General features: G+C 38.5%; 2 protein-coding genes across 6 annotated transcripts in view; both read left to right on the top strand.

Moving 5' to 3' along the window:
* Positions 1-4712, top strand: part of PDE5A (phosphodiesterase 5A) — a 134220-nt gene extending 129508 nt beyond the window's left edge. For all 5 annotated transcript variants that reach the window (XM_072810132.1, XM_072810133.1, XM_072810129.1 and 2 more), the window contains one exon: positions 181-4712. In XM_072810132.1, coding sequence (XP_072666233.1) covers positions 181-318 — 138 coding nt within the window. In that variant the 3' untranslated portion in view covers positions 319-4712. The remainder of the gene's footprint in view (positions 1-180) is intronic.
* FABP2 (fatty acid binding protein 2) overlaps positions 1249-23872 on the top strand; it is a 31640-nt gene continuing 9016 nt past the window's right edge. Inside the window, exon 1 of the mRNA XM_072810136.1 lies at positions 1249-1362. The gene's annotated coding sequence lies outside the window, so the exon portion shown is untranslated. The remainder of the gene's footprint in view (positions 1363-23872) is intronic.

The raw sequence follows: 23872 nt of genomic DNA, 5'->3' as shown, positions 1-23872 counted from the left end.
ATAGATGAGGAGAGATCAGTCATAAATGAGCTGCCTGTTTGTTCACACAGCTTGTGGAAACCCCAACAGTGGGCCTGCTCATGAAATGAGTGTAAGATGTGGCTCTTTGCTAATAGGCCTGGGGAGAGGGCTTATTTCCTGGATGCCTTCTAGTTGTTTGCTTTCTTTTTTCTTCTTTAGGCTCTGACCCACGTATCAGAGGACTGCTTCCCTTTGCTGGATGGCTGCAGAAAGAACAGGCAAAAATGGCAGGCCCTAGCAGAACAGCAGGAGAAAACGCTGATTAATGGGGAAAGCAGCCAGGCCAAGCGGAACTGAGTGGCCTATTTACGTGGAGTTGAAGTTTACAGATGGTGTATCTGCAGGATGTCTAATTTTGCTATACACTGTACAGATTTAGTATATACTTTGCCACTGCTGTATTTTTATTTTTGCACAACTTTTAAGAGCACAGCATGAAACGTTTTTAGGGGACTATTACATATTTTCTGTATATTTGTTTTATGCCACTGATCTGAGATTATTGGCACCACCCACTCTTAGCACACAGATGAGAGCTCTGTGATACTTTGTGTACTGCAAAGTGCAAGTTAAGTTCTTGCACTGAGGTAGGTTTTTGTTGTTTTGTTTTTTGGGTTTTGGGGGTTTGCTTTTTTGTTTTTTGCTTGGGGATTTTAAATAATTGGTTTTGTGTTTTCTGAATTACCAATCTTCTAAAGAATGTTTGGAATCTTTTCATTCTCAAAAATAGTCTAGGAGCAAATTGAATGTATTCTGTGACATTTAAAACCATCATAGTTAGAGAAAAGTGCTGGCTTAGTGGATTTTACAGGGAAAGGATAGTATTTGTCAACAGTTGTATTACCTTAACAAAAAAAAGTCAAAACTCTGCAACAATTGGAAAGTACTCTAAGGCAGTACTGTAAAGAAAAGGTATTGTTTAATCAATTTGCTGTTTTTGTTTGAGAGCAGGAAGGGGAGAACTCTTTCATTTCAGTACTTACATCTATCCAGAGACTAACCGTAAGTCATTTCAGTATACACTGCCTGATGGAAAGCAGGGGAAGCCTTAGAAGACAATGATTTCATGGACTTCATGGTCCCTGGCTTTATGAGGGAGGGATGGGGGTGTGATCCGGAAATGGAATGGCTGTATCTGTCTCAGTGAAGAGAAATATTCTGTTGGAAGCCTCTCTGAGAGTCCGTGTTTTGAATATTGAACTTCCTTTTTAAAATAACTTCCTTATCCTTTTTCTTACAAGCCATAGTTTATGAGTGAACAGTTTAGGTCTCAACAGAAAACTGAGGAAAATATGATAATTGGAGCATTGACTTGAGGTGAGATACGACTGCAGATAAAAGGTAAAATGAATCATCATTTTTCTTTGTCAGAGCAAGTATAGAGAATAGTTTTAACTGTATAAACAGCAAAGGACTATCCTGCTATTGGGGTCAAAAATTAAAGTGAGAGAGCAGGAAGGTAAGAAGGCTTAGCCCTGAATTAAACGTAAGAGTACTGAGTTTGCAATTGAGAAACTGCCCTTTTTTCAGTTCATAGGACTGGTCAGCTCAGTATCACGGAAGTTTGGGTGTGTATACTAAATGCTTACCCTGAGCCATATAGTTGTTGATATTTACTTCTCATAGATTTTAATTTTAGCACATATAGAAAATGCTAACATTGTCTTAGATTTGAGCCTGTTTGAGTGGATTCCCATTGATCGTGTGTACCCTAAATACCAATTTATTCATTATTGGAGAAGTAGATAGTGAATCTAGCAACTGGTTCAGGAAAGGAAAATCTATTCCAAATATATGCTAATGTTTGGACTCAGGGAAAGTAGGAAGAGAGCTGTTTGTGTGATTTGTTAACCACCCATGCCAAAAAAAATGTTTCTGAGTTTCAGTCACTAAATTGGGTGGAGAATTTCTTGGGGACATGGTGCAGCACCCTCAAAGAACTTTTACCAAACATATTTTTCCCATCCATATTGGTGTTTTTTTCTAAACTGCCTAAAATTCAACATATCCATCAAGTTTTTTAAAATTCTGAGTGTGTATCTTAAATAATGTGACTTTATTCTTACTATTCAGGTAAAGAAAAAAAAAGCAAAATAAATTGTATTGCCATTACTTTATTACTGGTAAAGGCTAGTCTAGGAAGTTACCAACTGTTTGTTGCTATATGTGTAATTGTCGTAATACTTGTGTTTTCAGGATGTTATTCAATTTTTATTTGATGTCATATAGGTGAGATCTACAAAGTTGCCTCTTGGTGGCACTGGTGTGTAAGTTACACAGGCTGTCACTAAAATAGCATATACTGGTATACAACTATGCATGCATACATAATTCCTTAGTGTAGAAAAATTGTTGAAAGAAGAGCAGTCCTTAGTAACCTTTTTATCATACGCATTGTGATTTAGCAGTTATGCTAAAATCTGTAATCATATACTTAATAGTTTGTTTAGACCCATCTAATATGTCACTGAGATATATGGAGGTTTTGTATGTGTGTCATTTTCACAAGCGAGAAGATGTACATAGATTGGAATTGTTTGGTTTAACTTTACATAGTGGTTTATTTTACTTTACTAATTTAGCAATTAAAAGAAGTTGGTTAGTGCTGTGTCTGCTCTATTGTTAGAAGTTTTAGTTTTTACAGAAAAAGAGTACTTCTTTAGGACCAGTTAGTTGGTTCAAATAATTTTTAATTTTTAGGAAAATAATTCCATATCTAGATTATCTCGTACATGGGCACAAATGAGAGCTTTTGCTCTTATGTGAATATTTTTTTCCAGTATCTTCCCAAGTTGGAAAAAATATATTTATAGTCCTCCCTTCCCCACTCTGTATTTATATTACCCATAGCTAGTAAGAAGTTATTCTTTTTCTAGATTAAAGTTGTCATGGGTATAGCTGAATGACATACCATTTCAATTTCAATTTTCAGCCCAAAAAGTGCCCACTATTTTACTGAGTTGTTAAAAGATGTCTGTAAAGTTGCCCGGCCTTATATTTTTCACAGGATTGGCCCTTGTCAGTTGCAGTCCTGTGTAAACTTGTGTAAGTCACTTAACCTCTGTGTGCCTGAACAAGTGCTATTAAAGGAGTTAATGTGTGGGCAAAGCCTTTGTCTTCAAGGATGTCACAGAAGGCAGCCACTGTGTAAGCCCTAATGGGCCCTGGAGACCACTGTCACATGTGGGATATTGGGCTATAGAGCATGGTATCTAATCCCACATGTCACTTCCTATGTTTCAAAGACTGAAAGAAAAAAAAAGACAGTTACATTTATTTGGTTTCTCATGCAGATCACTAGTGAGTGTGAGATTTTGAATAACTTGCCTTCAAGGTGCAAACTCTGGAAAGTGATGTTGTCACCACTGATTTCTTAGTTGAGAATAGTTTCCTTAGATAGGAGTACTGAGATAAAGTGTATGGAAATATTGGGTTCTGGGAGGAACTGGTCACAGATATAGTAGTCTTTCCTAGCGGTAAAGTGCCTTTATTTTTAACATAGAGCACAAATGTTAGACGTACTCCAATTGGATTTTTGATTTTTCTGTGTTTTTCACCAGATTTTACTCAATGCTTTATAGATCATCACAAGCAGTGCTGTTCTGTTTACAAGAGTGATTTTAAGATGAGAGGAGGAAAAGGTGTATTTGCTGTCCTCTCCTGTGAACAACTGTAGTTGAAATAAAGTGGTAAAATTTAATTAGTTAGTATCAGACATGTGACAGTCCACCCTTTATGGAGTCCTTGTGACATGTCAGGCACTGTGCTCAGCCCGAGACAGAGCTGTGACCTCAAGGAACCCAGTCTGCAAAAAGTGCTGAGTAAGAGGCTTACCAACTTCTGATCTTACAAATTGAACAAGAAAATATAGGGTACATGATATCACTTTCATTTTCATCTACAACATATGTATTATACAGTTTTCCAAGGACCTTCTACCTACCACCACCCCCAAGGACCTTCTTTACTGGAACTTACTAGAATCCGCCAGTGAATAGCCTGTTTTCTTACAAATATGAATCATTTAACCTGTTGATAGCTTAAAGAACACCTTACGTAAGGAGTCATGTATTCTACGCTATAGAGTTTTTTCCCATAGGTTAGCCAGGTAGATATTACTAAGAGTTCTTTTAGATTGCTAAATTGTGCACAGTTTTGGACACCTTCTGCTCCACTACACGGAGCAAGGAAGAAAGTATTAAAGCTCACTTCACCCTTCCGTATGTTTCTCAAAAGCCTGTGTAAACATGTCTTAAAAAATGTCGTTGAAAGCAGTGTAAATAGTTGAAAATATAAATTTCTATTACAGTTTTAGAAAACCTTATGAATCATCACTAGTCACTGTTAATATCTATTTGTATTCTTATACCTTTTTCAATATATTTGAACAAATATATAGTTTCTGGCACTATTTTTGTACTAGGATAAAGGAGTTGCTGTGTATATTATGTTTAGCTTTTAAGTCATTTTAAATAATTGTGAATGTTGATTTCTTGTCGTTCCTCTCCTCCACTATGAGAACCATTTCAGATGACTCTTCTATTAAAAAATCACTTTAAAGGAACACATTCCCACCTATGATCCCCATAAAATCAAGAGATGGTCAGGGTGGTCTGTTGTGCAAACTCTTCACCTGTCAGTTGTTTACTCATTTTGCTATGCTTTGTAAAAATAAAAGGAAGAATGAACAAGTCGGTGTGAGTATTGTGTGGTTATTAGGAGAATTTTATTTAGGCAGAGAGAATGGCCCAATGGTTTAAGAGACTAGGCAAGCTAGCCTGTGGCCATATTGGCTGGAAAAGTGTGGTTTTATTAGATGCTTTCCTTTAGCCAAGACTCCTCTCAGTAATAGTCTTCTTTATATTAACATCCTTTGCTACCAATCTAAGGGCAACATTTTCCATGCCTTCTTCACTTGGATTTCCTAACAGCTCTGTGGAGGGTGATTATTTCTGGCCTCCTGTTGCATGAGGAGTTAAGGCTTAGGAGTTCTATTCTTGCCGAATGGTATAAGCTGGATTTGAGCCTAGACCTGTCTAGTTTCAAGGCAGGTATATATATTCCTCTTAGTTCTCTTTTTGAATCTTAATAGTAAAAGGTCTCGAATCCATTCTTAGTGGATCAATTGGGCTATCTAGAAGCATTAGAGATAAAATATCCCTCACCCAGCAGGTTTTGTTTTGTTTGGGTTTTATAATTATGAATGATGAAGATTAAAACTATAAAGTACTGATATAATACTTAAATATAAATACTATAACATATATAATGTATAAATATTTATAAAATAAAGCAAATGTGCTTTAATGTGTGTTTAAACTTTTAAGAAAGAGAACTTTACAGAGGCCAAAATAAAGTTAATTAAAAATCAAATCAGTAAGCATGAACTGATATTATGTCAGACCTGGGAATATGTGCAGATCTATATCATGAAGTGGGTTTAATGCCCATCCAACCCAGACATGGGTTATGGCTCTCCAAGTAAGGCTGAAAACTTTAAAGAGTTATGCCATCAATGAAATTCAGATAGGGGTTGGGGGACAGAAGAAATCCACTTGGAGACACAAAAGAAGCATGCCTGGCTTAATCTGGGCTAAAACTAACATTGTGTCCATCTTCAACACAGATTTGAGGTTTGAATATGATCTGGGACTACCCAAGTTAGACTGCAAGCACAAAAGAAGTCTCAGGCCAGTAATATCCCTGGACCTCTGGCAAAATAAAGGTAAAATGTCTTTGGAAGAATTTAACCTCAAATAGACTCATAAAATTGCTACAGAAATTATGCCACTAAAGACAATTCATAATTCGTAATTGCAAAACACATGAGGCAGCAATTCACAATGCAGGAAGTCAGAAGCCACAAGACTAGGATTAGATCCCCAAGAAATTCAGACAATTGAACTCTTTGATAGGGACTGTTGGGAGAAATCATTAATTCCTCATTCTTGTATTTCCAAATGAAGGAACACCCCTAAAATGACACTCTTAGCCTCTTGTTCCACCTCTAACTCCAACTCAGTCAGATTGGAGGACGATAGCCATATCAGTTGACAGCCTTTAAATGGGTAAAGTAAATATAATAAAAGCAGTGAATGCTGGGGATTTGTTTCTTTTCCTTACCTTTCTAATCCTGATCCAGTGTAAGTCAGAAATCCTAGGTAAGTGTGTCCGGATATGTGGCCTTGTCTCAAGATCTAACCTTCTGAAGGGGGAGGGGGGCAGAGAATGCTAGCAAACCCATATAACCATAGCATGTTTCCAACCTATACATTTTCTTCAGACACCTTATTTACCTAACCATCTCCACAAAGCTCCACACCAGCCAGCAGCCCATGGTTTTTTCAGAGTGCTATGCCTATCTCCTACAAAGTATTTCCAGAATGTTGTTCTGAAATATCAATGGGCCTTTTCAATTAGTGGCCTCTCCTCCTTCTGATCAGTGAGGTAGATCTGCTTTCCTGAGTCTGTCATAGGCTGTGCTGTTCAAGGGATGTAATGTACAAATCAGAACATTCTTCTTTTTTTTTTCTTTAAGATTTCATTTATTTATTCATGAGAATACACAGAGAGGAGAGAGAGAGAGGCAGAGACACAGGCAGAGGGAGAAGCAGGCTCCATGCAGGGAGCCCCACGTGGGACTCAATCGTGGGTCTCCAGGATCACGCCCTGGGCTGAAGGTGGCGCTAAACTGCTGAGCCACCCAGGCTGCCCCTGCTCATTTTTTAATTGGATTATTTGTTTTGTTGGTGTGGAGTTGTATACCCTCTTTACACACTTTGGTTATGAACCCTTTACTAGATACATCATTTGCAAATATCTTCTATTCAATAAGTTGTCTTTTAGTTTTGTAGGTTTTTTCCTTTGCTGGCAACAGCTTTTTATTTTGATGTGGCAATATGTTGTGCCCAAGATTGCAAATCCAAGAAACCACCAAGGAGCTGACACGGATGAAAGCGCAGGAGGGTTTATAAGCAAGCTCGAGCTTGGGTCCAAGTATACTCGACACAGCAGAGCAGGGATTTGGACCCCGAAGTGGGTTACAGCTGGGTTTTTTATGGGCTGATCTAGGGGATTTTCAGAAGGGGTGAAGGAATTTCTCAAGTTCTGTTTACATTCTGATATGGGGCTTTCAAGGACATTGAGCTCTGTTCTCATTCTAATATGAGAATGCCACTGGCTTTCTGCCACTGGCTTGGGCTCCGTTGTCTTTCTGATATGGGATTCTCTGCCGAGGGCAATTCTGAGCTCTGTTGTCTTTCTGATATGGGATTCCTTGCGGAGGACATTCTGCAGTTTTTCCTATAAAGTTCAGCTCTTATTCACAGGGGCCTAAGATGGCTGTACTTGTACTAATGCTAAACTTGAGGTGGAATGGCCTTAATTTTTCTCGGCCTCTCTCTTTCTATACACACACACACACACACACACACACACACACAATGGAATATTATTCAGCCATAAAAAAATGAAATATTGCCTATTGCAATAACATGGATGGATTAGAGCACAACGCTAAATGAAATAAACCAGTCAGAAAAAGACAAATAACATATGATTTCACTCATATGTACAATTTAAGAAACAAAACAAATTGACAAAGGGGAAAAAAGAGGAAACACAACAAAAAACAGACTCTTAACTATAGAGAACAGACAGGTTACTAGAAAGGAGGTGGGTGGGGGGATGGGTGAAATAAGTGATAGGGACCTGAAACTAATATAACTCTGTATGTTAACTACACTAGAATTAAAATTTTTAAAAATAAGTTGTAGGATACATAAACAAATAAATGAAATGATGATTTCCAGAATTTCCTCTCCTTTTCTGCTATCTACAGTTGTTTAAGCAGGACCTTGAAAGATCAGATCCATTATCAGTCTTCTTGCTCCTCCTCATAGATCATATGCTTAGAGAACACTTAATTGCAGCAGGCCAGAATGATGAGATTAAGTCCTCTCACAGTTGGAACAAAGACAAATTGGATGTGGCATGCCCTAGGCCAAGAAGGTCAAAGGGAGAGCTGACATTTTATATGTTATAAATACTGCTTACTAGCAATTCACCAAATTGTTTCTAGATCCAGGAGTAAGGGCAAAGGTTCTCATTCTGATTTATCATCTGTGTCCTGATGGGTTGAATCAAAATCCTGGAGCAATTTGGGAGGGCAAAGATTCCTGCAGGTTGCCACACCAGAGGTCCGACAATCATTGCTCATTATCAGAACCAAGAGATCAGTCCAGCTTTGAAAGAGGCCCTGGGGAAGACTGGCAAACAATCATCCCTGAGGAAAAGCAATCTGTTCCTAGTCTATCACAGACAATGAACATTTCAAAGAAGATTCAGAAGAGGAGGTGAGGCTGGTGGTACTTTTATCAAAATCTAGGGTAAGGTTGGTCCACCACTCAACCTTAGTGTGGAGGCCAAGGAAATTAAGGCCATTCCACTTTAAGTTCAGCGTTAGCACAGGTCCAGCCATCCCAGGCCCCTGTGAATAAGAGCTGAAATTCACATTACTTCAGTTACAGGAAAAAAACAGCTTACAGCTTAGCGACCTGGAAAGCCCCATATTAGAATGAGAACAGAGCCCAAGCCAGTGGCAGAAAGTCCCATATCAGAATGAGAACGGAGCTCAATGCCTCTGAAAGCCCCATATTAGAATGTAAACAGAACTTGAGAAGTTCCTCCCCCCTTCTGGAGGTCCCCTAGACCAGCCCATTATAAAACTAAGCTGAAACCCACCTCGGGGTCCAAGTCCCTGCTCCGCTGTGTCGGGTATACTTGGACCCAAGCTAGAGCTTATAAATAAACCCTCATGTGTTTGCATCGGTGTCGGCTCCTTGGTGGTTTCTCGGATACATAATCTTGGGCACAACACTTAGATCTTCTTTGCTGCTCTAGTTTGAAGCTTCTTCAAAACCTGGGGTACACTCCAGATGAGAATGGGGCTATTCCAACTCTTCAGGGAAAGAGCTGTACCCAGGCCAGGGGAGAGACCCTGATGACTGTCCTGCCACAGGTTCAGTGAAACATCTTTCTGCCTGAGCCCTGCACCTTAGTCGGTCTACAAGAGCCATAAGGCCTGTGTCCTGAGCACAACTTGCAGGCGATTTCATGCCTAAAGAGGATTTTTCTATAGAATTACCAGAGGATAATTCTCGGCATTGTAAGGCCTTCTCACATTGTGGAGGGAGGGAGGTGAACATTTACTGAGCAGCAACCATGTGCCAGACCTGTACCATACATTAACTCATTTTATCCTTACAACAATCTCCTTAAGTAGATAATCTTTTTAAAAAGATTTTATTTATTTATTTGACAGAAACAGAGAGAGAGAGAGATTGACAATGTGTGCACATGCACGTGCATGGACAAGTTGGGGAAGGGGCAGAGGGAGAGGGAAAAGCAGGCTCCTCAGGAGCAGGGAGCCCAATGAGGGGCTTGATCCCAGGACTCTGGGATCATGACCTAAGCCAAAGACAGACGCTTAACCGACTGAGCCCCCCAGGTACCCTTAAGTAGATCATTTTATACTCATTTTTCAGACAAGAAAACAAAGCAGAGAAAGTTAGGTTACTTATTCAGTCAACCCAGTTTGCAGTTGGCAGAGCCAGAATATGAATTCTGGTCTGGTTGCAAAGTCCCTGCTCTCCTCGTCATAGTGCTGTCACGGCAGAAGGGGCTCACTGGGCTCACCACCTGTCTCTGAGCAAAGGTCACTTCAGGCCTCCCTGTGTGAGCTATTGCCCACAGTTCAATGGAAATCATAGGGTAGACATCACCTGTGCCATCTTTCCATAAACACACATCCTAATTATGCTGTCCTGAGGGAGAATCATTATGCCCTTCACCTACCACCAAACAAGGGGTTGGAGATCAAACTTCTTCAAAACCTGGGGTTTTGAGCCGGGAGCTGAGCCGGGAGCTTTTCTCATGGATGATCCTTACTTATTCTATCTATTCCTTTTTCTCCTTCCGGACCTTTTTCCTCCAAGTTACCCCTACACATGTCAATTAAACAGAAAGCCATCATCAATTTTTTTGTTATCTCTTCCATGAGGGAAAAAAAAAAAGGCTGAGGTAAACGTTTTATTGCAAAGGAGGCCAAACAGCATTTGCTGCAATCTGCTTATTCCATCATAATCCTCTAAGTGTTCTTTTATGTGCCCTAAGCAAGTTTGATATACAACACAGTCATAACCATCACTGATATTTCAGCCAGTTAATCATTCATTAGGCTATCTAAGTCAGAAGAATAATATTTTGTGAAGTTCGTATTCCCATTTTCAAGCTGGTCAAACTGAGCCCTTTCAAAAACAGACTCCTTTCTTCTTGGGACTATATAGTGTTTTTTTTTGGGGGGGGGAATATATAATTTATTACTCCCCAGCAGGGATTTTAACTATTATAGAATAGTAGGGTATTAACTGATACTTCCCTTTGTATTTACCAGCTACAATTATATCCTTCTTTTTACAAGCTATTTGCCAGGATAATTCCATGTCAGAATCCATTCCTCCACAACAGAGCAGCGTTCCTGGGCAGCACCAACTTGGGCTGTTACTTGGCAGGTAGAACAAACAATTTGGAATGGAATAGGAGGAGAGCATTGGTAGATAGCCCAGGGTGTTGTGACGTGGCCTCAACATGGGAAGGAACACCTCCTCTCATCTGTGTGAGCTGATTTTACTCTGGGCATTTGGTCATCAAACCTAATTTAGGAATTCTGTCTAAATAATGAATATATGCATACACTGCAAGAGTAGGGCATCAGCCTCTAGGGTATAGTACACACTCAGAAAAACACTAACACTATATGGTGCTCTGTCTTCAACAGGTGGAATACATGGGTCTCAGAAATAAAAAGTAAAAGTTGCCCCATTGCCACCACTTCCCATCCCAACTCTGGCCTCTGTGAGTTAGGAAATCCTATTTCCCAAGAGGCCAGTAGGCAAGAAAAGAAGTCACCATCCTGGCAGGAATAATTAACAGCAGAGTATCAGAAGATAGGGTTGCTCTTACACTGTGGAAGCAGAAAAAAATTGGTTTGGTACCCAGATGATTCACTGGAGGGTCTTTTAGTATTTCTTTGCCAAATTTTAGAAGAAAATGGGTAAGTACAGCCACCACGGTGTGAGCCAGAATCCCAGGCTTCTCAGGGAAAGCCCCTAATGTGAGGCAAACCTAGAATGGGGAATAGAAGAGAGAGGTTATAAACTCAGTTTATGGGACCTCAAGGATAGCTGCCTTCCTGGGGCTAACAGATTATCCCACTAAACTTCTACTTTTCCCCAAAAAAAGAGAATTAGAGGAACTGTTCCCAGATGAAGTAAACTTATTATATTAAGCAAGTTGATCCAGGAAATACAAGAGGCAGATTTTAGTAGATGCTGTGCTTTACTGAAAAGATTCACCTCTCACTCTAACCACCTCTACCCCGAGCCCTACACATGCTACACCAAGGCACAAAGGCACTCACCGTCCAGGCTGTCAGGACTCTTGGCTGCTGACAGTGTCAGCTTACAGATGGGCCAAAAAATTGTCCCAGGCCTAAGGGAGCTGCCAGGCTCAAGGTTATGCCTTCTTTCCAGGCGCAGCCTGTGTCCTATCACAGGGCAATGAAGGTTCAGAACAAAGACCCAACCCGCTCATCTGAGTGAGGTACAACTCTGAAGGGCTGTTCCAGTTCCAGACTTCCTCAGAGGACTGGCTAAGGACTTTGTTGGTATGACAGAGAGGACCAGCTTCTTCCCTCTGCCCAGTCCTGCTGCCTTCACTCATTCCCCAATCAGCTGCACTGAATTATCTGTCTTCAAGTCTGTCTTTTAGGATGCCTATGTGCCTCAGTCGGTCAAGTGTCTGCCTTTAGCTCAGGTCATGATCCCTGGGACCTAGGGTCGAGTTCCGTATTGGGCTCCTTGTTTCTTCCTCTCCCGCTGCCTGCCACAGCTCCCCCTGCTTCTGCTCTATCAAATAAGTAAGTAAAATCTTTAAATTAAAAAAAAAAAAAAAAAGACTCTCAGGGAACCCAACTTACAATAAATGTGAATAATGGCAATTCCTAAATGAAGAGATTATTGAAGGTTCTATCTGCATTTTCTGATTTTCAACAATAAATTACTTCTATAGTAAGAGCTATATATGCATACATACACATTGCATATATATAAAATTTTTCGGAGTTCCTAGGTTCAGAGGAAAAACACCCAGTGAGAAGTGACTTATAATATACAAAATGAAGAGGAGACATTTGAAGGAAATAATATTTTATCACATTGTTATTTGAATTTGCATTTGTCTAGTAATTGGTGAGTTTGAATAAATATTTCATGTTTAATGACCAAGAAAAAAAATGAAGAGAAGACAAAACTAATACTAACATTATATATATTAGTGAAAAAAAATCGTAACAGATGAAAAACATCCTGGAAATAAATATTTGATTGAAACTGACTCAAAAAAACATAAAATATGTATATAATAGTAGCAGTAAAAATCATAGTAATATATATAATATACATATTATATGATATGCATTATATATACTATAGCATTACACCATATTATTATATATATTATTATAATTAAAGGAATTAAATTGCTCTTTTAAAATTTTTCTCATAAAGAAAAACAAGTATCTGTCAGGCTTAGACAGATTTACAGTGAATCCTATCACATTTTTAGAGGAAAAATAAATACTGATGAAGACATGGCCTAAGGCACTCATATATATACACTGTTTTATGGAGGGTACATTAATACACCACTTTGAAAAAGTTACTTGGTATTATATTTCCCCATATTTTAAAAATCTGTTTTAATGTTTTTTTTTCTTAATCCAAATTTTATATGCACACTTTGTCCTCTAGCAGCTTCTCAGAAAGGATGTTTATGAGATAATTTTTTTGAGACATGTAAAACTGGAAAACAACTGTAGTCTATCCTTCTACTCAGTTGATAGTTTGGTTGGGGTAAAATTCTAGATTAGAAAAATAAGCAATAATTTCCTTTATATTTTGAAGGCAATGTTCCTTGATCATCTAACTTCCAGTACACTGGTGGGAAATTTAAACCCATTATGATTATGACGTGTATGTCACTTGTCCCTGCCACCTCATCGTACTCCCCAGAATCACAGAAATTTACAAAATTATTTTTCTCCACATATATGAAATTACACATTGTGCCTGAGTGTAGCCCTATTTTCACCTACTGTATAAGTGCTTGGTGGCCCATTCAACGTGGAAAATACCATCTTTCAGTTTGGGGAATTTTCTTGTGACTTACACGCTGGGGAACTCTTGAAGACTGTATAGAATACATGTCAAAGTCTTCCTACCTGAGAGACAAAGAAGCTTAGGTATTTATCTACTAGTTCCTGTGCATTATTAGTTGAGGTTTGCTCCTGATGGCTTTAATTCCCTGGCACAGCCAGATGCCGTACTGGTAGGGGTTGAGCATGTTTCTTGATCACAGGAAAGCCTACAAGCAAAGCTTCTCAGGTGCTTAAGTCAGAGAGTCATTAGTGCTTTTGGGAATAGTGAGCACTGGGGGGTAAGCCTGCTAGCCACAGCACTATTCTATTTTTTAAACTAGGAATGGCTAAAATGGGATTTATTTGGTTATTCTTCACACTCTATATGTGAAATGTATTCTTTCATATCAATGCTAATGTTAATTAAGAATATTAAGTAGGGCAGCCCAGGTGGCTCAGTGGTTTAGCACCGCCTTCAGCCCAGGGTGTGATCCTGGGGACCCAGGATCAAGTCCCATGTCGGGCTCCCTGCATGGAGCCTGCTTCTCCTTATGCCTGTGTCTCTGCCTCTCTCTCTCTCTCTGTGTCTCTCATGAATAAATAAATAAAATATTCATTTAAAAAAACAATATTAAGTAAACTTGTACATGTTTCTTAAATTCCCATTTTATTCTTTGGAAGATGTTTGTTAGAAATGGAAACTTTATAATATGTTTCATTTTCACTGACCTTCTGCTCACTTGCAACAATGGGGCCATAGAGTCCCTGGTGTCATTGGGCCTTAATTCATTCTCTGAACAAGCTGGCCTCAACTGCAGGAGGGCTGTTGTAATTCAGTGTAAATATGGTCATTTATAAAGCAGCAGGAACTGATTTGCAAGAACTCTTTAGACAGTATATTTTAGGAAAACAACATGTTGTGAAATTCAATTCAATTTATGTGTCTATTTTTCACATTATATGGGCCATTTTTATGTAGCAAGATTTTAGAATTTGGGGTTTCAGAACTCATATGCCATGGGCTAAGACAACTTTTTGGATTACAATTAACTGAATTCCCAATTATGCTATTCTAAGCAAGAACAGGTCTATAAAATCTCCTTTTCTGTGGACAGCATGTTACAGTTTGGTTTATTGAGCCAGATGCATTTTATGGTGTGCTTATGGAGCACATTTAACTAACCAAGGCAACAATAGCTGATGACTGGATGTTACTGAACCATGCACTGCAGTTGGACTCAAGGGGGGTGCTTACTAATTTGTACTGGCTTACACAAATAGGCCAAAGGTGCCCTAATTGATTCTAGAGAATTATTTCTGACTACTCAAAAATCATTGGATCCAGTAGCTCTGTATGAAGTCAACTAAATAGACAACACATATTTATTCACTAAATTACCCCCTTTAATACATCAGCTTAAAAAAAAACACAACTTAGAAAATAGGTTTCAAAACAATCTCAGTGCCTACAATGACATGCCTGTATTCTTTGACACAAAATTTGACTTAATCCAGTAGGCTAAAACAATTTAAAACACTTTTTACAAAGGAACTGACAATTTACTAGCTTGAAGGTCCTTCATTTTTCTCTGAACAAAACAAGGCTCACCATTCTACCTCTGAAGGTGTCTATTTACATTAACAACAAATTCATCAGAAATTATGGAATGAGCTGTTTAGGAACAGCTCATAAGAACTGACTCGGGGATCCCTGGGTGGCGCAGCGGTTTAGCGCCTGCCTTTGGCCCAGGGCGCGATCCTGGAGACCCGGGATTGAATCCCACATCGGGCTCCTGGTGCATGGAGCCTGCTTCTCCCTCTGCCTATGTCTCTGCCGCACTCTCTCTCTCTCTCTCTGTGTGACTATCATAACTAAATTAAAAAAAAAAAAAAAAAAAAGAAGAACTGACTCTATAGAGGTGGGGAAATAGGCAGAATAAAGGAGTTGGTAACAGGCATGTTTTAGGGGACAGTTCTAACAGGAGAGTAAAATGCATTGTGACCCCCTGTAATTTTACACATCAGTCTGCACTCAGGGCCTACTTGGTGAGGCGGACCAATCTAGCAAATCTTTTGTTACTATAAATATTTCCAGTCATTAGTTTATTGTTTTATTTTTATTTTTTTAAAGATTTTTTATTTTATTTATTCATAGAGACACAGAAAGAGAGAGGCAGAGACACAGGCAGAGGGAGAAGCAGGCTCCATGCAGGGAGCCCGATGCACGACTTGAACCCGGTCTCCAGAATCACGCCCCAGGTTGCAGGTGGCACTAAACTGCTGCGCCACCGGGGCTGCCCACCAGTCATTAGTTTAACATCTCTTAGAATGAATTAGTCTTTAGCTTTTGAAGATTACCTTTTTCTTTTTCAAGTTTTATTTATTTAAATAATCTTTACACCCAATGTGGAGCTCCAACTCATGATGCTGAGATCAAGAGTCTCATGCTCTTCTGATGGATAACTGAAATTTTAGGGGTACTTGGGTGGCTCAGTGGGTTAAGCATCTGCCTTCCACTCAGGCCATTATCCCAAGGCCCTGGGATCAAGCCCCACATCAGGCTGCCTACTCAGAGGGGAGCTTGTTTCTCCCTCTCCTTCTGCTATTCCCCCTAGCTTGTGCTCTCTTTCTCTCTGCAAATAAATAAAATCATTAAAAAAACAAATAAATAAGTTGGAAATTTGAACAGTACAACAATACATAAAATACATTTCAAAGGGAGCTGTTAGACCACAGAGCCTAAATTTCAACATAGTTCTAAAAGATGATGGCAACTGAGAGAATTTTTGAGGATTATTTCATTGGAACGATGGTTATGCTGTGGGTGAACAATGAATGACAAGAATTGTTTGCAATGTACCTCAAGATAGTCATAGAATTCACTATCTACTGCACTAATCCTGTTTTTATTTAAAATTTTGGTATCTTGCCCATATTTGTTTGCATTAATATATTTTTAAATGTTTCACTAAAATATTATTTATATTTTAGTGAAAATAAATAATAAATAAATAATAAAATAAATAATAAATAAATAATAAAATATTATTTATCTTATCTATTTATCTTGAATGCTGATTGGCATCCCCTTTAATTTTTCTCTTAAGGTGAGTGCCTCACTAGCTCCACCCTAGTCCCAGTTCTGAGTGAGGAGTACCAGGTAATGATGTCTGACCCTCACCTGTGCCTGCTAAAGCAGCCTATCACAGGAGGATAGAGGTGGGTGACTAGGAAGATCTGCATCCTCCTTTCAGAGTGGGTCAAAAGTATGGGAATTCTAGGAACTGGATGAAAACTAATGGTAGGAATATTGTCCTGGGGTCATTTTAAAAAGTATCCTGTCCAAGAGAATGGTCTGAGAGGATTGAAGACAACCTAGTAGCTGGCAGGCAGAAGGGCACTGAGAGTCACTAACTGAAAATGAGGCACTGCTATATCTGGAGAGATAGACTGAGGGCCAGGGCAATGAAAAGGGCTCCACTTCTCTCTACCTTCTACCCTACCCTCCAACCCCAGAGGCCAGAAGCAAAAGAAGGTTTATGGCATCCTCTTCCCTGAAGAATGCTGGCCTGCTTGTAGCCAGGCCCTGGAATGAAGGTAGAGTGTAGAGGAGAAGTCTTGACCTTGAACGAAAAATATTCTTTTTTCAAAAAAAGATTTTGTTTATTTATTCATGAGAGACACACGGAGAAAGGCAGAGATATAGGCAGAGGGAGAAGTAGACTCCCTGCAGGGAGCCTGATGCAGAGACTCATTCCCAGGACCCTGGGATCACCACCTGAGCCAAAGGCAGACACTCAACCACTGAGCCACCCGGTACCCCCGAAAAATATTCTTAAGATGTCAGACAAAACATTTCTAAATATTGAATTAAAACTATGATTTCGATATGAAAGTGGGCTTGGTACCCAAGGGTCTGTTGCAAAACTACAAAGGCACTATTTCCATAGACTCTATTGGGGCTAAACTCCAGGAGACTCCTTCACAAAGATTACAATGTCAATGGTGCCCTCTGGAGCTGGGTGTCTCTGAGACCCTGATAGAACATTTCATTACTTGATTGGGCTGAAAAAACAAGGGACTGCCTAGTTTTTCAAACAAGCACAGGAAAAAAACTTGACCCAGTGAAAGATAAAGACAAAAATAAATTTGCATTTTAGTTAAACTCCATAAATTGTGCTCATTCAATTCATGGTTACAGAAGGATGAGGAGAGGAACGAATGGATGAATAAACAAACAGATTGTAAAGGCCAATCTTTAAGTTATTAAAGAGAGTGATTCTATTTAAATTAATCTGTTTCTTTAACAGGGAAAGGATTTAAGAAGCAAATGCCAATTGAAAGAGGAACAAACATTCACTGGGGGCAAATTTCAATGTCTGACTGACTGATGTTGTTTAGGGACTTTATCTGTATTTCAAAGGTCCGTCTTCCATATAGATAAGCTTGCTGAAAAGAGAAGCTGGTGCCTGGATGCCCTTGGGAAATAGCATACACATCTGGCACAGCTGCCATCTGCTGTCTGATCTGCTAATCTAGTCTGACAGCCACCTAGGGCATTCCCACATCTATATAGTTCTCTTTTCTCCAGTCTCACTTTCACAGTCTTATTTTTAGTTCTCATTTCTCAGTAAGGATTCCAGATGAGTTCCTCAAATCTCTCTTATATTTGGTGCCAAATGAAGCCTTCTAAAATACAAATCTTGATCAAATGAAGATATGTGCATGGGTATCTATGCACACACAAACTTATAGGAATACACCCCCACACACATCTATATGTACATATACACACATATGGGTATGTAGAAATACATAAAAATATATATGCATACATATATACGTATGTTTAAACGCACTTAAAACTAGATGAGTTATATGTAAACATTATATTAATTATGCCCAGTTGGTTATAAGTCCTTGATTAATTTTTTCTTTATGCCTTTTTGTACTAAGTTATCTGCATTGATTCCTCATTAATCTATAATTTTAAAAAATTTTTCAAAAAAAATTTGTTGAGGCAGGTAGGTAGGTGGCTCAGTCAGTTAAGCCTCCAACTCTTGATTTCTGCTCAGGTCATGATCTCAGGGTTGTGAGATTAATCCCGACATTGGGCTTTGCTCTGGGCATAGACCCTGTTTAAGAGTCTCTCTTTCCCTTTCTCTATGCCAGCCCCATAAAGAAATAAATTAATTAATTAAATAATTAATTAATTTAAAAAATTTCTTGATGTAGAGGAATATTTAATGAAATGGAAAAATTTTGATAAAGTTAACTTTTAAAGATTTGTAAAATAATATATATGATATAAATTCATCTACTTGTGTAACATGTATTTTATATAAATGAATGGTGTGTGTATAAATATACATATATTTTTAATATATATTATTATATATATATAAATGCTAGCACTGACTACCCTGGGAGATAAGATCTTGAGTAATTTTTTCTTTTCTCTGTGCTTAGCTATATTCCTAAAATTTTCTACAGTGACATATACAGTCATGGTAGTCTTCCCACTAAGTGTGCTTCTCTATGGCAAGGATGTAAACTATGGTATAGCTAAGCCAACTGATACTTTCCTAACACTGGTAACATTTTATTGATTTCTATAGGATTACTTCTGCCATGCCTAAAAAAGTATCACTTTGGCAACATTATTCTTTCACTCTGAGATAAAAGTTTGCTTCATTTCATCAAGAAGCCAAAGTCCGCCAACCAGATAGCTTTGGAGCCTATGATCGGTAATTACCTTTCTTTTGGAAAGCCTGCAAATGGAGGCTCCTCAATTAGGTTGCAAAATAGGCAGGGAGTCAAAATATTACACTTGGTAAACCCATGGCCCTAGTATCAAAATAGAGGGCAGTGGGGTACTACTGTTCATTATTAAACAACCTGTTAGCTAGTCAAAGACCCACATGCAGAACCCAGACTGGGAAACAAATGGAACTTCTAAACAGGCAACAAAGGCTTTAATTAGGATGCATAAGTTTACTTTGTTCATATTTTGTACCCACTTTGCATTGTCTCTGCCCTCAAATCTGAAAATCTCTTAGAAGAAACAACAGGTTAACAGATACCACAGTTAATACAGTAAAGTGTAAAAGAGTTATGATGGCAATACTGGAGCACAGGCAAAGACTTAACCCAGGCCAGCAGGAAGGAGGAAGCTTGGCAAGGCAGCTTGTTGGACAGGTGACACCCAACTGACTCTTAAAGTCTAAGTGGGTATCAGTCAGGAAAGCATGGGGTAAGGGGTGGGATTGACATGCAGAGTTAAGAAGATGAACAAAAATACAGAGATGGGAGAGTTAGAGCCCTTTGGGTAGAAGAAGAGTAAAGTAAGATGAACAGGAGAGGTAAGAAATACAGAATTTTATGCTGATGGTAATAGGGAATCACTGAATGATAAAGACGCAAAGACAGGACATGCTCACATGTGCATTCTATGAAGATAATTCTCTGGATAAAATGGATTCTGAGATACTGGAGGAGGGGAACACTATTTAAATTATTGTAGCAATCTAGGTGAGTAATAGTGACTGCTAGAAAATACAAAGAGAGGATATATTTAAGTGATGTTAGGGAGTAAAGGTTGATTTTTTTGATAAAATGGCAAGCCAAGAATAAAGGAGAGAAAAGACTTTAGAATTATCCCTAGAATGGCAGGATCAATTACTGATATACAAAATAGAAGAGGAGAGAACAAGACTGAGTGGGAAGTTAAGCTCCCTTCTGGTTTTGTGGAATTTGAGGTGCTGATAAAGCATACAGGTAAAGAAACCTAGTAAGGGATAATACCTGGTAGGAGAGAGATCTGAGTTGTAGATCTGACGTTTGGAATCACATAGGTGGGAACTGAAGATATGGGAATGAAAAAGATGGCCCAGGTAGACTATGTGGAATGAAAAGAGTTCTTAAGATACAACTTTAAATACAAGGTGTAAAGTGAGGAACAACTGCCTATGGAAGAGCCTCGAAGGCAGTATTCAGAGAATTAAGATGAATGTCAAGAAAGAATCAAGTCAGGAAATGAAAAGGAGAAATTTCAAAGGCAGAAGAATTAATGGTCTAGAATGCTGCAGTGACATAAAATAAAGGCCAAGATATGTGCATAGAGTTTGGTAACAAAAGATTCACCTATGATCTCAGTGAGTGGTTTTCGTGGAGTGATGAAAATGAAAGCTGGTATTGCAGTAGATTGAGGCACTAAGGGAAGAGAAGAATGTAGATACAAGTATAGATTATTTTCTCAAGAAGCCTGGCTACAAAAGAAAGGAGAAAGACTGAGTAGTTTCTAGAAACATCAAAAGAATCCAGAGAGTTCTTTTCATTTCTTAAAAGGAGAAAAACTTGGCCACTTTGAAGTGGAGGAGAAAAGATCCAACCTCAGCTAAATAAATAAAAGAGAGAGAGGGGGAAACATGAAGATGAAGGGGGAAAAAGTCTTTGCATGTGCCTCACTATTAAAATTTTAAGCCTTGCTTCCTCATGACTGAAACTGTATGCATTCATTCTTCTATACTTAAGTATAGAGTCTAAGTCACGGTAGAAATTCTAATATTTGTTGAGTAAGTGGGTAAAAGAATTTATAGGAGTAAAAAAAGTAATAGGTAATATTGAAAGTGAGAAGGCAAGAATTGAGGGAATTCTTATTTGACCATTTATTTCCCCTGTGGAATAATGTGTAGGTCATTTGTTGAAGGCAAGGAAAGAAGAGAATAGAAAAAGATGAAATCCATCACCAAAAAACAAATAATCCAATTAAAATAGGCAGAGGACCTGAATAGACATTTTGCTAAAGAGGACATACAGATGGCCAACAGACACATGAAAAGATGTTTAACATCACTCAGCATCAGGGAAATCAAAACCACAATGAGCTATCACCTCACACCTGTCAGAATGGCTAGTATCAAAAAGACAAGGAATAACAAGTGTTGGTGAGTATATGGAGAAAGACTCCTTGTGCATTGTTGGGGAGAAGGTAAATTGGTGCACCCCTGTGGAAAACAGTATGGAGGTTCTTCAAAAATTAAAAATAGAAATGCCATATGAAGGGCACCTGGCTGGCTCAGTTGGTAGAACATGTAACTGTTGATCTCAGGGTTGTGAGTTTGACCTTCACATTGGGTGTAGAGATTTACTTTAAAAAAAGTCTTTAAAAGAAAAATAAAGAAACACCATATGATATGGTAATTCCACTACTGGGTATTTACCCAAAGAAGACAAAAACACTAATTTGAAAAGATACATGCACCCTTATATTTATTGCAGCATTATTTACAGTAGCCAAGATAGGGAAGCAGCCCAAGTGTCCATCGATTGATGAATGGACAAAGAAGATATAATATAGATAGAAAGATAGATAGATAGATAGATAGATAGATAGATAGATACAATGGAACTTTATTCAACCATAAAAAATAATGAGATCTTACAATTAGAGACAACATGGATAAACCTAGGTCATATAATGCTAAGTAAAATAAAAGACAGAGAAAGACAAATATCATATGATTTCATTTATATGTGGAATCTAAAAAATAAAATAAACAAAGCAGAAACAGACCCATAAATACATAAAACAAACTGGTGGTTGTCAGAGGGAGGGGGTTGGGAGGATGGGCAAAATGGGTGAAGAGTAGATATAAAAGTTTCCAGTTAGAGAATGAACCAGTCATAGGAATAAAAGGCACAGCATAGGGAATATAGTCAATGATATAGTAATAGTGTTTTATGGTGACAGATGGTAGCTACACTTATAGTGAGCATAGCATAATGTATAGAGTTGCTGAATCACTGTGTTGTACACCTGAAACTAATGTAACATTGCATGTCAACTGTACTGCAATAAAATAATTTTTAAAAAGAATAAAACTCCACCTTTGATAGAAAAAAAAGAATGGTTAAAGATATTGTCATAAAATGAGGGGGGAGTTGATTGGGATACAGAAAAGTCTTGCCAGGCAGTGTGGACAATATAGCTGAGACTAGAAACCATGCATTTGTGATAGCACAGGGGTTGGTGCAGGGAGAATGTGTAAGAGAGTCTTTTTATTGGCAACAGGATATTGATTAGAGAATGTAAAGCAACCGGGGGGGCTTCAATATGGGAGAAAATAAAGGGAACTGACTAATGTTCTCTCCAAGCCAAGTTTTTTCCCAAGATATGTGAGAAAATGAAGAAGATTGAGACAATGGAGAGTTGTGGTCAGAGGGTCACATATTACATTTTACAGAAGAAACAACTCTAGTGAGTAAACACGAATCACAGATTATAGCTGTGGATGTAAGTGGATAAAGTGTAACAGAAGTAAAGGTTACTAGAGATGAGGTTAAGGAACTGTGAGGCCAGAGTGACAAATAACTTATCTACGTGGACGTTGAGGTCACCCAGGATAATGGCAGGACACAGAGGATGACCGTGAGCCAGATGTCAAGATCTTCAGTGATAGATGGTATATAGCAATGTTAGATGGGGACAGATGGTAGATAATGATAGACGGGGTAAATGGCAGATAACTATGATGAAGTAAGCTGGAAAGTGATAGCCAAAAGGAAATGATCTCAAAAGAAGAAACTTTCTTTAAAATGGGGGGGGGGGGTAACAGAAACAAAATGGTTTGGATGGGGCAGTGGAGAACTGAAATAATGCAAACCCATCTTCCACTGTTTGTGGTATGAGGAGCATAGGAGATGAGTGACCTTCCATCTAAATTGCTTGAGGAGACTGATCATTTTGGGAATAAGATTACAAAGAAGGCAGAAGATGAAGGAGTTTTAAATCCTTCATGCAAGATCATTCAACTGTCTTGTGTGGATCCCAAAAAATGGCTGTCCTGTTATTAACGACAATTAGCAAGCCATACCTGCCATTATATGGCAGATGTCCTGCTATGCACTGCTATAACTCTACAGTCTTTTTGGAAGAAATCCAACCAGTCATGTCAGGTTCAAAAATCTAAGACATAATTTAACAGGTCTTAATATTTCTAAAATATTATGAAGATTATGGTTAAAACAGAATGAAGTGGTCTCTGTAGGCAAACATTAGATTCTTTCTCATTATCCACTGCTAGGGATTAGAGAGTAATCTTAAGACTTCTTGTTGCTCCTTTAATGGGCCCCTCAAATCCTCCTTTTCCACAGGCCTGATAGAGACCACTGTTTTTCCCTGACATGTAAAAGTTAAACAAATTGGGATTGAAATTCTGAGGTGATTAGAAAAGGCCTGAAAATGCTGTTTTCTTTCTTTTTTTTTTTTTTTTTTGCTGTTTTCCATAAATGATATATTTTTAAATACTCTAGAAAAATGTTCCCTCCTACTATACAATGACATGAAAGGATTTCTGTGATCTCTAGAGAGCTATTTCTTTGAGATGAGCTTGAAACATTGTACTGCCCTTCCTCATGATGTCTCTGGTCTTCATGATGATACTAATATTTCCTTGGCTATTATGAATCAGCTGTTTTTGTCTTTCATGACTTTTATGAGACCTTACGAAGGTCATTACATTTGGGAGAAGTAGGCTTACTGACCCACTTGTGGTTCAGGATAGGCTTCTCAGAGCGGTTAATGACCAAGCTGGG

This window comes from Canis lupus, chromosome 33 (assembly GCF_048164855.1).
Source record: "Canis lupus baileyi chromosome 33, mCanLup2.hap1, whole genome shotgun sequence".
NCBI classification, from domain to species: domain Eukaryota; kingdom Metazoa; phylum Chordata; class Mammalia; order Carnivora; family Canidae; genus Canis; species Canis lupus.
Note: the sequence above shows the minus strand (reverse complement) of the source record. Positions and strands in the feature narration are given on the sequence as shown.